The sequence below is a fragment of the Aegilops tauschii genome, chromosome 6, assembly GCF_002575655.3.
Source record: "Aegilops tauschii subsp. strangulata cultivar AL8/78 chromosome 6, Aet v6.0, whole genome shotgun sequence".
NCBI classification, from domain to species: domain Eukaryota; kingdom Viridiplantae; phylum Streptophyta; class Magnoliopsida; order Poales; family Poaceae; genus Aegilops; species Aegilops tauschii.
The window spans coordinates 471,280,871-471,298,385 of NC_053040.3; the positions used below are offsets into that span (position 1 = coordinate 471,280,871).

Sequence of the window (17,515 nt, forward strand, 5' to 3'; positions counted from 1 at the left end):
AAGAAGCTGTCCACACATCATCTTCTTGCGCAAGTTGAAGAGTTGGGGAATCCCAACCGCTCCGCCGTCGCTACGGTCAACAGTAAAATACCACTTTCTCTAGAAGGAACAGTAAAATACTACAGATCTGAAGAAAACAGTAAAATATCACGAGCAGGACGAAGAGAGCTCCTCAGTTCATCAGCCGCGGCATGAAACTTTACAGAAACTTCGCCGGAGTCGGGGGATTTCTACTGTGCTGCAGGTTGGTGGCCTGATCCGGCCGGGGACACGGGTGCCGCGTGACGGGAGCAAGCGACGGAGAGACGCCACTGATCTCTTGCAGAGCTTATCCAAAACTGAAACAGGGGAGATGCATCCACACTCCAGAAACAGAAGCAGAAACGGAAGCAGTTGTTTTGGCAAACAAATCATCCAAGACAGGATAAGCCTCCGGCCACGGGACAGATCAGGTGCATGTATGCGTGTCTCCTATTTCTCACTCATGATGTATTGATGTATATCCAGAACAAAAATCAAGGGCTATACACAGCGGGCAGAGAGGACCAGAGCTCACTCTATGTACAGGTGGAGCAGAGAGGAGGAAGACGCGGCTCACTCTATGTACAGCCGCTCTATATACAGCTAATTGCTCATCTATGTACAAGTGGAGCAGAGAAGATGAACTCACTCTATGTGCAGCGGAGTTAAATAAGAGGCTCACTTTATGTACAGCCACTCTATATACAACTATAAGCTAGCTAATTGATCAGGCCGGGATGGAATTGGGTCTCGTCTTAAAACTCCAGCATTGTGGCCTAATCCCCACCGATCTTCTATACAGCGACCGGAATTATTCTGGGAGTTTCTTTCCTGTGTACAGTATGTACTGCTATGGCATGTCGACGCTAGTTTTTTTACTGGTTGCTGCCGCCTGCGCGGCCTCCGGCCATGGATGCGGCGGAGAGCCGGCTGGGCCCGGCTCGAAACCGGTCGGCGCGCTTCCTCTGCTGAAGCTGCTGCAGCGCGTGAGACGGAGCGAGCGCCTTGCGTGCCCAGTGCCCGCTCCCCATGGGGACGCGTTGCGCTAGCACGTTTACCATGCGCCTAGAGCAGCCGCTGCCGATGGGCGGCGGCGAAGGCGGGGAGACGGGCTTGCTGCAGCTGCTCCCGGCGGGGGCCGCCTCCTGCTTGCGCTCCTTGTGGAGGCTGCAACGGAACGAGCCCGGGTGGTTCGTCGGGGAGCACATACAGGACCGACGGATCTTGGCGGCGCCGCCCACGGGAGAGGATGGAGGAGACGAGACGCTGACAAACTTCACCGGCGAGCCGCCGGCGGAGAGCTTGACACGGGTGAGCGAGGCGGATTGGTAGTTGGGAAAGGGACTCAAAAGGACATGGCCGCTGGGCCGACTCGCAGACGCCGTCGCCATTGAGAGATTAGAGGATGGAGCAGTTGGGACTCAGGAGAGGCTGTGGCTTTGGTATGTCAGTTGATTCGTACTAACTTTCTCTGTTCATCATTCATCAAGAGCGTCTTGCAGAAGCACTAGCACACAGGACACAGCGCATTTGCCGGTTCGGCCGGAAATTGGGCAATGTCTAACTTTTTTTTGTTTGGCAATCCCACCGGTTGTGGACTGGTGGCACGTTGCTGACAGTAAACCGTTTCCGGCACACTGAAAGGACGAGCCCAGAGAAAAGGAAGTTATCTCTCCGAACGTTCAGAGCCATGGCCAAGTTGGCACGACTGGGACACCCCAGCAGCCGGCAGCGACCGGACCCGAGCCGCCGGCCGTGGGATCGCCTCCGCTTTGCTTGAAACGCGACCGACCTCTGAACGCTCCACACAGTGGCATCGGCGTCGCCGTAATGGCAGTGTCCGTCGGCGCTCGGCGAATCTGTTCACTTGCGCCCATGTTCGTGGAGTCCGGGCGAAGGAATGTCAAGGAATCGTGGAGCCCGCCGGCGATGTGCATGTGATCCGGCCAGTTGCGCCGCGATAAGATGCTCCGATCGCTGTTAGCGTCTGGCGTCCGTCGATTCCGGTCGAACGTGGCCGTCTCTTTCGCTACCACTCCGTTTCAGTTTCGCCTTCTTCATTGGGTGGCACGCACTCCTGTCTTTTGCGCTTTGGTGGGTGTATTTTTACAGTGAACCGCCCGGATGTGGAAAGATGGTGATCGACAAGCGGGCCTCGGAACATGCGTCGGTTAATGGCTAGAGTAATCCTCGCAAATATAATTACTCGGGCTTAATTACAGCCGCGTGCTCCTACACCTGACCCTGGCCACACGCACGCAGGCGCATATATTAACTCGTGCTGTGTTATTTTGCATGATGGCAGATTTAGAGTTGATTATTTCGAAAAAGATAACGCCCACACGTGTGAGCGTTAGCCAACTCCACCACACGCCTTCATCGCCGTTCAACAGTTTCTGCACGAATCTTGGCACGTTTTGGCTGATTTTGTGTGCCACGTAGGACAAGTCGCGTGTGTGGTGTGTGAGAGTGTTCGCCCACACGCCGGTTGCCCCCCCCCCCGGTCAACGGTTGCCACTCGGAGGCGTGCGGTGGAACTGCTCTGCGCCCGCACGCCACGCCCGAACTGCGGTTGCCGTCAACCACGTCGCGCACTTCGCCCCTCCTCCCCTCACGGTTTCATTTACTCTCCACTTCATTACTCACCCAACCCACCCCGCAGTTCATTCGATTGGAGGAGAAGGCCACGGCGGAGGCGGAAGAGTCGACGGCATTCGCGCCCGTCGGTGGGACTCGCCGGACCGGAGCGTATTCGCCGGAGCGCCTACAGAGTGAAGGCAATGCTCCTTCCCACGGTCACGTTCCTTCCTTGCATTTCTCCCCTCTCCTCTGTGGTCAATGTTCCGCTCGAGATTCATCGAGATTCAGGCGGATTCGCGATGCTCCGGCATTCCCGCCAGCGGCGGAGTCCTGTGCTGGTCGTGTTCGGTGGCATTGCACAGTTTGGCCGCCGCCGCCGCGGCTGTCATGCCGGTGTGGCTCGGCCTGCCCGCAGCCACATCCTGGTTCTGCCTTGGGATTGAGCTGGCGCTTTTCTATCTATTAGTTATGTATTTTGACTCGAAATGCTATTTGCGATCAGTGTAGGAAGTTTTTTGTTGACGAATTTCAGGTTATGATAGTTGCCAATGAATCCTAGATCTAGCTAGTTGTATTTCAAAGTGCAGTGTGAAGGTAGACATGATAATTTCAGTAACTATCTGCACTGGATGGCAACTAATTCCCTGATCAACTGTGTCAGTTGCCACAAATTTGTTTTCCATGTGGCAACTTTTTTTGTGCACACACTATGGCTGTTGCCATACTGTAGGCATGATAAAGTGTAGTAAATAGGTAGTCATGGCAGTTTCAGCAACTATGTGCACTGGATGACAACTAATTTCCTGATTAAATGTGTAAGTTGCCATACAATATGATTTCCATGCGGCAAGTATTTCTGTTAACACACTAAGGCTGTTGCCATGATATAGGCAGGATAATGTGGTAAATTCACTGTACAATAGACTCAATTTTGTGTTTGCCATGCTGACTTGTGATATCTGAACATATTTGACCGTATTACATGGCAACTCATTTTTAATATGAGGTCAGTGTGTGAGTTGCCACATTACAGGTTGTTCAGTAGATGTTTTCAACACTTTTTGAATTGTCTTGTATTTTACCATGGCATTTTCAACATAGTACATTTGCCTTTCAATATATGACAACTATGTGCACTGGATGACAACTAATTTCCTGATCAAATCTGTCAGTTGCCACAAGTATGATTTTCATGTGGCAAGTATTTCTGTTAACACACTATGGCTGTTGCCATGATGTAGGCAGGATAATGTGGCAAATTCACTGTACCATATACTCAATTTTGTGTTTTTCCATGCAATCTTGTGATATCTGAACATATTTGGCCGTACTACATGGCAACTCATTTTTAATATGAGGTCAGTGTGTGAGTTGCCACATTACAGGTTGTTCAGTAGATGTTTTCAACAATTTCTGAATTGTCTTGCATTTTGACATATGGCAATTTCAACCTAGTACATTTGCCTTTGAATATATGACAACTCATTTTTTGTATGAGGACAGAGTGTGAGTTGCCACATTATATGTTTGTGCAGCCGAAGATTTGTGCCTTTCTTTCGTACTATCTTGTGCTAACATGGCAACTTTAGCATTTTGTTTCAAGTGCCTTATGATCTGTACATTTTTCAAATGAAGCCAATGTGTTTTGTTGCCACATTTATTGTTGGACAATCATAGGGGGTGTGGGTGTTCATACGATATTGCCTAAACTTTTTGCCACTTTCAATTGAGCCCATGTGGCAAGTACATTCTGTTAGGTGGCAACTGCTTACTTCATACTTCCATTTGCACCCTGACATTTTGCTTTGTTCTTACCTCAGCAGAATGGCTCGCGGCGATCATCAAGATGATGATGATGATTTCATGGAGTTACCGCGGCAGAATCGCGCAACTAGACGGACAACAAACGGCGATGATGAGGTAACTGTCCACCCCCCCAGCCCCCTTCCCCCTTATGTTTTGAATGTCATGTTGAGTTTGCAATCGTCTGATAGGGTCTAAACCTTCATGATAGTGAAACATGGCAACAAATGATCATTTCTCTGTTTTGCAGAAGAAGAAACGTAATCGCAATAGGGCTTCACAGGAACGCCTGACTATATTGACCGAGGGATTCACCGACGACCAGAAGGGAGCTGCTGCTGAGTTGGGGATGCAGGCTCTGATGGATGTTCGGTGCAAGAATCTAGTGAACCCTGTATGCGACTGCTCGGTGAGATTTACGAGCCCGCCTCCAGGGAATTTGTGATTCCGAGACGTGGAAGACTGCCGTTAGACGAGGAATCTGTGTTCTGCACGTTGGGTGTGCCCCGTGGAGAAATCAAAGTCCCGTATGAGGTCAATAATACGATTGAGGAAACATTGTTTGCCCGTTTGTTTCCTGGGATGACATCCATGCCGAACACGACCGTGCTGGCAAATTCGCTGGAGGGCATGAAAACCCATGGCGAAGTTTTTAAGATGAAGCTACTCATGTACCTGATCCCAGCTGTTTTTGCGCCGACCACATCTCTTCGCCCAAGCAACAAATGCTTCCCCATCCTGGTGAATGCTCTATCTCTACTCCTTCATTTTTTCCTTCGATCTTTTGACTCCTATGTCATCTGTAAGCTAGTCACTGCCAGTTTTTTGATGTTTTCCCATTTTGATTTCTGATGCAGCAACTTCTTGTCCTGAAATTTGTGTCGTGCAGGCAAAACTGAAAGAAGTGAAGAACATGAATTGGTGTAAGTTCACTGCGGACTTCCTGCATGATGCATTCTCAAACAAGATGTACCAGAAGGGTTGTCGACTCCATTTAATGGTATTTTTGTACTACTCTTTTGCAAACACTCCTAGCTCCTTGAGCATGCATGGCAACCATGATGGTGACATTGTGGCAACTACCATCATAACAAGATGGCAATTACCAACATAACTAGAATGGCAACTGCCAACATAACTAGATGGCAACTAACAGAAATACATGGCAACTCTTTCCTTCTTCATGCCCTCCAACTTGATGATTGAAGGAACATACGTTAGCTTCTTTTTTTGCAAAATACCATGATGGCAACTGATATTTTTTCTTTTTAAATTATTGTACATCAGCTCATGTACGTCGATGTCTTGATCTGTCCACTGTGGACTTTACTGGGATAGGAGGCCCGCCGCCTCCACACAAGTTTGTTGTTTCTGCGTGGACTTACGATGCTGTCAAGGTTGTGCTTGCCGCGGACAAGATAACTGATACGAAATACGGGAAACTGCAGGTTAGTTCTGGCTTCTTTCTTTGCACGACATTCTTTTAATTTTGACGCTGCATAACATATGAAAAAATCCTCATACGGCAACCGCATGTGGCTAACAAGAGATGACTACCTTGTTAGCCATGGCTGTCTGCGCATGGTATGCATGTCTGACGCCACATGGCAACTCTGCCATCCATTTTGAAACTTCTATCCTCTTCCTCTTTTTTATTTTTATTTTTGCAATACATGAACTGTTAGTTAGTGTTCATTTGTTTTTTCTCTTTACATGCTAGCTGTTTTTTTGGTTTTTTCCAGCTGATGGCCAAGCATGCTATAGACTACAGCGTGTTTGGTGGGCCTCAAAACTTTGGAAAGTGAATGGACGTGCACTCAGCTCCGTCTTGTCCTGTTGAGGTAATCAACGATATATATATCTATGGTTGTGTTTGGTTTATTTTGACCTTGTGCACGTGACTTTAATACGGTTGGTTACTGCTGCTTCTTGTCTCGTGCACAGGCGAGGGCACCTGTTGAGCATCTAATTGGGCAGTTTGCATCCGGAATGACCAGCTTGCTCGGGAAGTTGGTTGAGGGTTGGACGTCCCTTAGTGGCTCTGACAACGACGCGGTTGCGAGGCAGTTCACTCCATTTGTTGCAGAACGGACACATCGGCCAACTGGTTGCCGTGGTCGGTACGACTACAACAGCTCGCAGGAGCTTCCCGACACACAAGATGAACTAGATGGAGATGCTGCTCTCGACAAGGACGACGACGATGACATGGAGAACGTGCAACATGACACCGACGATGATGAACATGTCGACGTTCGTGCAGGTGGTAAGAAGGGCAAGGGTGTACCAGATGTCCCCTCACCGGAGAAAGTCAAAGAACAGACAGCTGCGAGAGGCAAGGGGTGTCGCCCTCAAAGAGGGGGAGGGATCCAGAGGAGGTTGGGCAGGGCTCTCCTGTCAAGAGACCTAGGACCGATCCCTTAGCTGCTAGGAGGAGGTTCGACTTCTTTTTTAGTGTTTTGTTTTGTCTATCCTTTCGAACAGACTGACCCCCTTTTTTCCATTTGTTTTTGCTAAGCGTGGCAACGATTTTCGTGGCTGACACTTGGCACCTTTTTTTGCCTCTTTCTTATATGTGCAGCGAGGCGACAGCTGGTGGACGAGCAGTTACGAAGAAACAAGCACCAACGCCAACCCGTGTTTCTGCTCGATTGAACAAGGGTGCCCCTATTGCTGGTGACACGCATTCCACTATGTCATCTCCTCGTATGTCGACGTCCAACATCGGTGATCCTGTCGTGTTGCCAGATTTGAGGAAGACAGTCAAGAAGTAGGTTATCTATTTTCTTTCTTCATTGCCATATTGCTATATTTTTGCCTTTCAATGCAGCTGTTCAGCTTGCCACATGGGCTACTGCCATCAGTCCCACATCGCAACTGTTGTTTCTCCCATGCTCTATTTCTTCTTACTACATGGCAACTCCTGCCCGTTTTTGCATGGCAACTGCTAACCAGGCAAAATGGCAACTCTTATTCCACCTACATGGCAACTACCAGCTTTTCCATCTGTTTGTGCACTCATCCACACCTAGTTTTGAAATGGCTTTCCTGGCACATCACACATTTCTTACATTTTTTAAGATGTCTACCATGGCAACTGCTGCTTGTTACGCATGGCAACTGCTAACTGGTCCACATGGCAACTCTTATTCTACCTACATGAAAACTATCATCTGTTCATCTAACAATGTTCGTGTGTTTTTTTCAGGGTGAAGAAGACTACCACACGCGTGACGAAGCAGAACCCCAGGGACCCACTCGAACGCATACACTCAAAGTTGTCGACAGGTGGCAACTCAGACGTTCATGAGGCGCCAGTGCACAAACCTCGCGCTGCACCGTCCACTGTTCCCACTAGCTCTGATGCAAGCGGCCGAACATCTTCGCCGGTTGCAGATGTGCAGGCTACGACAGCAGGCATCCGTACATCTGTGAGTGACGAGTCGGTATCTGCCAGGACTGCTGAAATATTGCCCACTCTGCTAGCAATGAAGGATGCTGTTGTGAGCCATGCGACCCGATCAGCAAGTGTTGAAGTGGACGCCCCCGAGATCAACCTAAGCAACGAAGATTCCCGCTCGTCTGACATGGATTCCAAGTGCGTGGGTGGTGGCACTTCTTCGTCCACGAAAGAAGGGGCTGAGGCGACAGTTCATCATGATATGCCATCCATAGGTGAGACTCTTGACACAATAGCTCTAGCTTCTGGTGCTCCAGAGGTTGCCAAGGTGACCGTTGCGCAAGCTGGTCTTCCACCTAGGCGTCGTAGCCCCCGCAAGCAATCTACAGACACACCCAACGCGCCTGCTGTAGCTAGGAGCAGCAGAGATGACTCTGGTTATGTGCCTGCGTCCACACTATTCCCACCACCTGCCAGAAGCAATGTTATGGAGAGAACGGAAGACCGGAGTACAACCGACCCAGGTGGCAAGCCGGGCACGACTGACGGAGGTGAACGTGCAGAGCAGACTGCGTCTTTACCCGCAGTGGATAACCCTAGCTTAAATCTGCGCACTTCTAAGCTCCCAGTCAACATCGGTGTCCCCTACAGCCCAAACAAGAAGATTGTCAAGAAAGCTGCGACTGATACCGCTAACAGCACGCCCCGTCCTACGAATAAGCCTGATGACTCTGCAGCAGCCGATGCAGAAATGTTTGTTGATCTTTCACCCTTGGATTCTGCCCAGCAAGCTGTTCGCGGTCCGGCCAGTAGGCAGGAGAGGCACCCAATGGCCTTCACCCCACCGAGCTGTAGCTTTGGTATTGATCGCAGTCAAGATGAACCAGTGGTGCAAGATCCTTCACCAGTTGCCTTTACTTTCCCGGCAGGCATGGCCCCAATGATGGCGCAGCCAATGGTCGAGGGCAAGAAGGCTGTGAAGTTCGCAGAGCCGGTTGTGCAAGGTACATTTCTTTATGTGTTTATCATATTCGTGTATACATCTTTTTAGTATGACTTTTGTTCCAAGCATTTTCTTGGGTTCTCACTTGTGATGGCAAATGTTATCTGATGGACATGGCAACTGGATTTGCTTGCACGCTGTCACCTACATTTTTCTGTTGCCATACTCCATTTTTCCATTCTGCAAGCACATGGCAACTGCAGTTGATACATCATGGCAACTGTAGTTGTTGTCACATGGCAACTACAATGCATTGCACATGGCAACTGGAGTTGCCTGCACATGGCAACTCCCTACTTTCTGTGCCTACATCTCATATTTCTGCAACCTTTATTTTCAAACTAGATTTGTTTTGTTTTCCAAGGATTCCTAATCCACTTTTCTGACCCTTGCAGCCACCCCTGAGGAGATTACGCCGTCACTTGATGAAGCTTACCGCAGGATTGAGGAGGCAGCATTGCAGAGGAGGTCCTCACGAGGTCAGGGCCAATCAAGTTCCAACGTGCCTGCTGAGTCCGTATCTGAGGATACCATTAGAAGTGCCACCCCTGGTTCTGTGAGGCAGCGCAGGGTAGTTCACGCGCCACCCACGGATTATTATGAGCCGGAAGTCAAGGCCACAAAGGATCAGAACCAGTTGTACGATATTGTCAAGCGCTTTGGAAATGCGAGGTCCAACAGCAATCACATGAAGGAGCTGCAAGCGTAATGACCACACCCACATAAACCTCTCATTTGCTTTGCTCTTTTTACTATTCATCCTTTTGATATTTCTAGATATGCTCCGTTTATGTTTTATTTCTTTTTTTCACTTAGTAGACATGATTCTTTCATGTTATATCATTTTCATACAGCTCATGTTTGGACAGAACCAAGATCATACAATGTGATGCGACGTACGTCGACCTAGGTGATCTTGCCGAGTCTGTGAGGCCACTCGGTAAAATGTCGAAGAATGTAGTTGCATGTGGGATTGACTTCATCAACAGGCATATGGATATGTCTCCCGACAAAACAATCATGCAGTACATTGTGACGTGCAAAATATGGGATGGCGACTTCCACCACAAAATCCTGAGGAAGCATTTTGCTGCGCATGGTGATTTCAAGCTCACAATGAAGAAATGTGTGAGTACTCCTTCCTTTTTTGCACATTTTTTTCCTCCCATGTTATTTTTTTGCCAGTAGCTATGCTTCAGATGTGGGCTACACCCTGTTTTGTGACAGCTGTTTCATGTGGCAACAACTGCCATGTAAAATGACTCTTATTTGCTTTCCTAATACAACCTATGTGGCAACTTCAAACTAAAATACATGGCAACTTTGTTCATACATGGACGGCAACTTCTTTTAATTACCCACTACAACTAAACATTATACGTTGGTCCACTTTTGTTGGACCCTTGATGCTTTCGTAGTCACTCATGTGCCTTGTTAGTGTAACCGGTGATATCTTTACATGTCATTTTCCCAACTACATCATTTCTGTTCTTAATGTGAGCTCTGCTTCTTTTCTTTCCTTCATTTTTGTTTGCAGGTCTTGTTCCCCATGTTCCAGGAGCTTGCACCACATGACCCACACAACAAGTGTGGTCACCACTACGCGATCTGCCTTGACCTGAAGAACCAACGTTTTGAGGTGCTTGATTCAATGCGTTCAGAAGCTGATGCAGACCTTACTATGCATGCTGAATACTTCATCAACAACCTCAAAGAGACATGGAACCGTCACTATGAAAACTCAAAGGTCCAGATCAGACATTTTCCAATTGAGTACGTGGTGACTACGAAGCAAGGAAACCGGTATTTTTCCATCTTTTCTTCATGTGTCCTCCAAACCAATGCTCACCCTCTCTTTTTGTCACCTCTGAATTGAAGTTTATGATTTTTCTATATGTTCTTGTGAGTTAACCTGACTCTTTTCTTGTTTAGGCACGACTGCGGCTTCCACACGTTGGAATACCTTGCAAAGTGGGAAGGTCGACGGGTTCCTGTCGTCACAGCTGCAATGGTCGTCGAGCTCCGCAAAATTTACACATGGAACTGGTTGATGAATGAAGATTTCAACACGCGGTCCAACGCACGTGAGTTGATAGAGGAAGCTGTGAAGAAAGCCGCCAAGAAGTACAAGTGATCACGTGGTGCTCCTGACCGAACGCCTACCTTACATTCTGTTGCCGAGGAATGTAAGGTATTACCTTGTTTTTTCAAAACTATGTCCTTGTAATATGCTATGACTCCATCTCCCCGTAGCCTAGTATACAGTGGTGGCATGTGAGTGACATTTGAATAGTTTGAAATATATGTGTGGATGTGAACCTACTTAGGTTTGACAGCAGATACGTTTATGTGTTTTCAGTGTTATTATTTGCTTGTGGGTTGGTAGTACCAGCATGGTGTTTTGAATGCGTCCTTGATGTCTGAAAACATGGCAAATGTAGTTGATCAGTCATGGTTAGTGAAAGTTATCGTTCTTTCTTGTTTGGATTTTTGGGTTTTTTTGCACTGCTAACTGTACCGGCTAGCATGGTAGTTTGATCACAGGGCAGTAACCTGTGCGGTTGCTGCACGAGACCGTTTCAGCTTGTTTCCCATAGTTTGCACCAGAATACAATATGTGTGACTAAAATGCGCTGACTGAACATGGAAATCTACGCGGTGAAGATTCAATACAACTAACATGGCATGTTCAGTACAACTAACATGGCAGATTCAGTAAAAAATAAGATGGCAAATTCAGTAAAAATAACATGGCAAATTCAGTAGAAATGGCATGGCAGATTCAGTACAAATGGTATGGCCGATTCAGTAGAAATTGCATGGCAGATTCAGTTCAAGCAACATGGCAAATTCAGTGCCATACACGTGGCAACTGCAGCTATTCCTTCATGGCATTTTTACTTCAGATTCTGATGCACCAGAAGAGTCATTCTCCAGTTTTTACAAAATTTAGAACATCTAGATTACAAAAAAAATGTCACCATGGACCAAGTCAAAGTGCTCCAATGTTGTTTACGGATTGCCCGTCCCTTTCTTTGGTTTCTTATGTTTTGCTTGAATCTCCAATCCCGATTTGTATCTTATCTCTTTTGGACGCCCTTTTGTGATGGAACGGGGCGGGTTCCTAACCTGTGTTTGTGTGCTTGCTGTTCCAGATCTTACCTCCGAGTTTTCAGATGATGGCCCTGTGGACGAAGGCACACTTGATGTGCGGGGGACCCTGTGTAAGGCTTCCTCAGCTTTCCTCTTCTTGATCTCATCAAGCTCTCTTTTGAGGGCCTTCCTGTGTTTTTCTGTGACCCTTGCTGTCTCATCACTCTTGCACGCTTCATCAATTAGTTCAGCATAGTTCTTTGTCAACACAACGTGCCTCACGGCTTCCATGGTTGACTCTAGTCTCTCGTCATGCACGGCCAAAACTGCGTTTGATGTTTGCGGCGCCAATGCATCGTCAGCGTCCCAAGTCCATCGCCGCCTTATGAAATGGCGGGGCATTCGTGTCACCGCGTTCAAGTCCATTACTTTTAGAATGTGACAGCACACAATCCCGTCCCGTTCGAATTTGCAGCATTGGCAGTAGTATTCGCCTTCGCTTATCGATGCCTTCACAAAGTAGTTCCTTCCCTTGTCTGGGTCTTCAGGTTCTGAATCCGACATGCCCATGATAGAACACACCTTGAACGTATGTTCGTCCACCTGGAAAGCCGTGTACATGCTGGCACGCTTTATTTCTTCCTGGAATCTGCAAGTTTTGTGTGGTTTTTTGTTAAACTCTTGTGTGAAGTTTTTTGTAGCACCTTTTGTTTGTTGTGGCCAATGGAATTACAATTCGTTCAAACATGGCAACTACAGTTCATTAAACATGGCAACTGGAGTTGAGTAAACATGGCAACTGCAGTTCATTAAACATGGCAACTGCATTTCATTAAACATGGCAACTGCATAACAACTTCAATTTGGCATTTGCATTCCAAACCATCATGGCCATTGGAATTTACATTTCATTAAATATGGCAACTGCAGTTCATTAAACATGGCAACTGCAGTTCATCAAACATGGCAACTGCAGTTACGCAAACATGGTAACTGCAGTTGAGTGAACGTGGCAAACTGCAGTTCATTAAGCATGACAAACTGTAGTTCATTAAGCACGACAACTACATATCATGTTTACTCTGTACCTAATGGCTACTTTTCAACACAATCATCATTTTCAAATAAGCATTTCAACTGCATTGCATTCTACATGGCACCTGGTACCTTCATGATTTGTGCAAATAAGATTGTAACACAACTGACTTACTTGTTAAAAATCGTGTTGGTGTATATCTTGCTCATCTGCCTCTCCATTGGTAAATACTTAGCAATTTTGGCTGCTTGAGCGCGGTGTTTGCTTCTTGCTGTAGCTCGGATCCCAGTATTTTTTGTTGCAAAGCGGTGTACTGCTTGGCAAACTGTAGTAATGAGTTGCCAGGGCTCACGTACCGCTTCAAAACAGCATTGAACCCCTCACTGCGATATGTAGTATGCAGAAACGGGAAGAAGCACTGCATGAAGTAGGCCGGCACCCAGTACATTCGCTTCTCCCACAAGCTAGCAAGCGTCTCGTGGTCTTGGACTTGATATGTTTCAATCATAGCCATCCAGCTCCTTTCAAACTCCTCCACCATCAAGCTGTGGTCCACGCACAGCTCGAATGCCTTGTGCAGGTCTGGACGGTCAGCAAAGAACGGTCCTAGTGTCTCCTCAGCCTTCTTTATAATGTGCCACCTACAGTGCCTGTGCACTGCTAACGGAAAGACCTCCTCTATGCCTGCACGCATGCTAAAATCCTGGTCTGTTATTATGTTCATCGGAGCAAGTCCACCCATGCACTCCAAGAAGGTCTTGAACAGCCAAACGTACCCATCCGTGTCTTCGTTCCGAAAGAGCCCGCATCCGAACTGCAATGACTGATTGTGGTTATTTATTCCTATGAATGGAGCGCATGGCATCTTGTACTTATTAGTGAGATATGTCGCGTCGAAAGAAATGCAGTCTCGGAAATGTTTGTAGGCTCTTCTTGCAGCACCATCCACCTAATGCATGTTCCTGACACGGTCCTCATCGTCCAATCTTATCCTGTAGAAGAAATCTTGATCTTCTTTCGCTTTCTCATCGAAGTAGGCTATCGTGGCTTCTATGTCAGCCAACTTGCTTTCTCTACGGTACTTTGCCTTTAGGTTTGTGACGTCTGCTGGTAGGTAGGGCATGCTACTCAGAGACCCGTTTTTGCTGTGGATGAGGGAGAGTATCTGCACCATTCTTGATGGACCGACGTTACAATCATGTAGCAGCTTTATGAATTTCTTCTCGAGGGGGGTGAATCCTCTGTGGGCGGTCAGAAATTTTACCAGGTCAAACTTCTTTATTAGCTCGTGGTTGTGCTCATCAAAATATTCAGTGACCACCCACTGTGCTCCATCTACGTTCAGCTTACACCGGACAGGGCATTCCGTCTTGACAATGATACCTCTCTTTCGTTCCAGAGCGACAGGTGCATCACCTTTGCCCTTCTTGTTTCTTCGTGCCTTATAGCACCTCATCTCGCCTCTGTTGTACTCGTTAGTTTTTTTTAATTTTCCTATGGTATTCGGTGTTGACCGCAAACCCATGGAACTTTGCATATGTATGGTAGAATTCCTTTGCATCTGCAAATGAATCAAATCTCTGCCCAAGATACGGTGGCTAGGGTACCATGATTTTTGATTGCCCACCATCTTCATCCCCTTGTGCTTCGTCATCGGTTTCATCATTCACTTCAGTATCGGCGGCTGTTTCACCTGGTTGAGTGTTGCTTGTGCTGGTGTGCACATGTGTGCTTGTCGGTATTGCTGGCACAATTGCCATTTCCGACACTGACTCGGCATTGTTTGTGGCATGAGTGTTGGCTGGCTGGTGGAACGCGTCTTCCGTGCGCTCAGAGCTCCCCGTAGTAGATGTCCCCGCGCCGCTGTTAATTGTAGTTGAAGGTCCTGCATTAAAAAATCAGGTACGAGCGTAAGATTTTGCTTGAATGTCATGTGTACCGTAACGGAGTACAGCAACTGCATGTGATTTTGCATGACATCATTTCACACAGCAAGCCGTGAATCTGCATATGGCCATGCATGGCAACTGTAATTCTCCAGTAATGGCAGCTACAGTCCAACCACATGGCAAGTACCGTTGCCAACACATGGCAACCAGCGTCTTTTAGCTTGAGAACTTGTAGCATATAGCAATGGCAGAAATAGTCCAACACACATGGCAACTACTGTTGCCCACACATGGCAACCAACTTCTTTCAGCATCAGAACTTGCAGCACATAGCAATGGCAGATACAATCCAGCATACATGGCAACTACTGTTGCCAACACATGGCAACCAGTATACTCTAGCATCAAAACTTTGTATTCTAGGCTTGAGCTCAATACGCAAATGTGAACAATCATGAATGTTGCACACACTCTTATAGCAATTGGCAAATCCCGAAGACAATATACGTCTCTTTTGCACATGACCACTTGGTAGCATTTTTTTGTTTTTCCCACCACCACCGTTACAAATCTACTTTTCTTCACATGCTATTCCCCACAAAAGCAAATGCAGTACTGTTTTCTGTTTTCACTTTTTTTTACCTTGTTGTGCCGCATGTGCCAATCTTGTGTGGTATGTCATTTCAATTTGATGTGCTCTATCTGCAATAGCGCTTTTCTGCAACTGTGAAGCTTGCCATGAGATGTTTGCCGATGTGGTTCCACCGTAACAACCTGCGATCATGGTAGGAATTGGTCATTGCATGGCAACTGTAGTTTGTTCAACATGGCACATGTAGTGGTCCAACCATGCCACACAGATTTGTTCACACTTGTCATCCACGGTTGTTTAGACATTGCAGTCACATTTGATTATACATGGCAACTGCAGTTGTCCAGGCATGGCAACTGCAGTTTGTCCAGCCAAGGCAACCGAAGCTGTCCAGGCATGGCAACTGCAGCTGTCATATATGTTCCTTTCTCCTAACTCACTTTCCACAACTTCACTTTCATGCACTCACCTGTGTACGACGTTGATGGCAGGTACATGGTTGCTGCCTGATGCCACGTGCTGCATGAAGGTCCTACATTTTTTCCGATATAACTCGTGAGTCTTTTGCCATCCTTGCAAGTTTAATTTCATGTCCACAACAATAAGTTCCTTTTTTGTATGCGTTACCTTGATTTGCCACATTAGCTAGCTGAAGTTGGTTGCTCGTACATTTGTCAGCGTTAGCGCCCTGTGACGAAACTTGCCATGCTGCCCCCCTGATTGTGGTTTGGTCATAAGAACCTGCTAAAAAATAGATTGTAGGACATAAGTAGAATGACATCTTCATCGTCACGAACATGGCAACTGTTTCTTCTTTGTTTATCATGCATCGTACCGACGCCCGCGTAGTGCTCTAGTAGTGGCAGCAATGGCCCTGAAGAAATGAGTTGATTGTACTCTGCTGCATCCCAAGGTGGCATTTCTGGCCTTTGAGAAAGCCAAGGATCAGTGCCATCTTTCTGATTCATTCTTCTGCTTTTTCTTTTCTGCCACTGTGCTTTTAGTCACTGCATGAACAAGAACGCATCAACAATCCGCAAAAAGCGTTCTTGTTGTTTGCACGTAGAAGATAACATGGCAATCTCATAACATTTCTTGCGTAGGCAACCAACACCTCATGGCAAGTAGGACATGCACATCCATTTTTCTTTTCTGAATTCTGGATGCCATCTATCATTTTGAAGCGATGGCAACAGAAAATAAAATAGGATGGCAAGCAATAATATAACATGGTGGCAACTACGGACAACGATAGATGGAAACTGACGTTAGATACAAGTGGCAATTATTTTTCCTCCCTCCCCATGCCAAATTCCTCCTTTCTCTCCCTATTTTATAGTGATTACTACGCTACCAACTACTCGCATCAAGCCAACCCAGAAGCTTGGCACAAGTCTAGCATAGTATATGGCAGATCTGGCGTATGTTGGTGGGCAAATGCAAAGACACACAAATTCGTGGGGTGTTTGCCCTGATAGCGTGGATCCAGTCGCCATCTTCGTGGGCAAATTTTGCAAATTCAGATTTCTGGACAAAAGAAGGTCGAGAAACAGAAGGAGATCGGGGATCCACCTGTTTTAGCTCGTTGTCTTGGGAGGGCGGGGAAGGGGTGGGAGGGGGGTACGGGGGTGGGGTGGATGGTTAGCTGTGGGAAAGGCGCTAGGGATCTGCTCTGGTTGCCATGGCAACCAGAGAAGGAAGGCGACGGAGGTAGGGGATCGAGAGGTGCGAGACAATGGCGGCAGGGCGGACTGGGGATCGGAAGGAGCCCAGGACGGCTGGTGTGCTGGGTCGTGCGGGCAGCGCGGTCGTTTGGCCCGGACGTGTCGGCGGTTTTGCCACACACCGGACATGCGGGCTGTGGCTGCGCGCGCCCGGATGCGGTCATGCGGGCGGGTTCTTCTCCATGCCACACGAGGCGTGCGGCACAACCATCCGATACACCACACGTGTGGCAGTTATCGGTGTCCTATTATTTTGAACTATAGCTAGTACACAGCTCACTACTAGGAAAATGGCTATAGATAATATGGACACTAATGGCGCACCACACATGTGGTGCGCCACTACTATATACTAATGGCGCACCATGTGTTGG

At 47.4% G+C, this 17,515-nt stretch overlaps 3 protein-coding genes across 3 annotated transcripts; all 3 read right to left on the bottom strand.

Moving 5' to 3' along the window:
* Positions 1-466: 466 nt before the first annotated feature.
* On the bottom strand, positions 467-1,672 carry LOC109773983 (uncharacterized). The gene has a single exon (XM_045230129.2). The coding sequence runs from the start codon at positions 1,410-1,412 to the stop codon at positions 897-899; it is 516 nt and encodes a 171-aa protein (XP_045086064.1). The 5' UTR covers positions 1,413-1,672; the 3' UTR covers positions 467-896.
* Positions 1,673-13,141: 11,469 nt separating this feature from the next.
* On the bottom strand, positions 13,142-13,678 carry LOC109773979 (protein FAR1-RELATED SEQUENCE 5-like). The gene has a single exon (XM_020332703.3). It carries the CDS (start codon positions 13,676-13,678, stop codon positions 13,142-13,144), a length of 537 nt encoding a protein of 178 aa, XP_020188292.3.
* Positions 13,679-13,885: 207 nt separating this feature from the next.
* Positions 13,886-14,392, bottom strand: LOC141026207 (protein FAR1-RELATED SEQUENCE 5-like). The gene has a single exon (XM_073502201.1). The coding sequence runs from the start codon at positions 14,390-14,392 to the stop codon at positions 13,886-13,888; it is 507 nt and encodes a 168-aa protein (XP_073358302.1).
* Between the last annotated feature and the right edge of the window lie 3,123 nt (positions 14,393-17,515).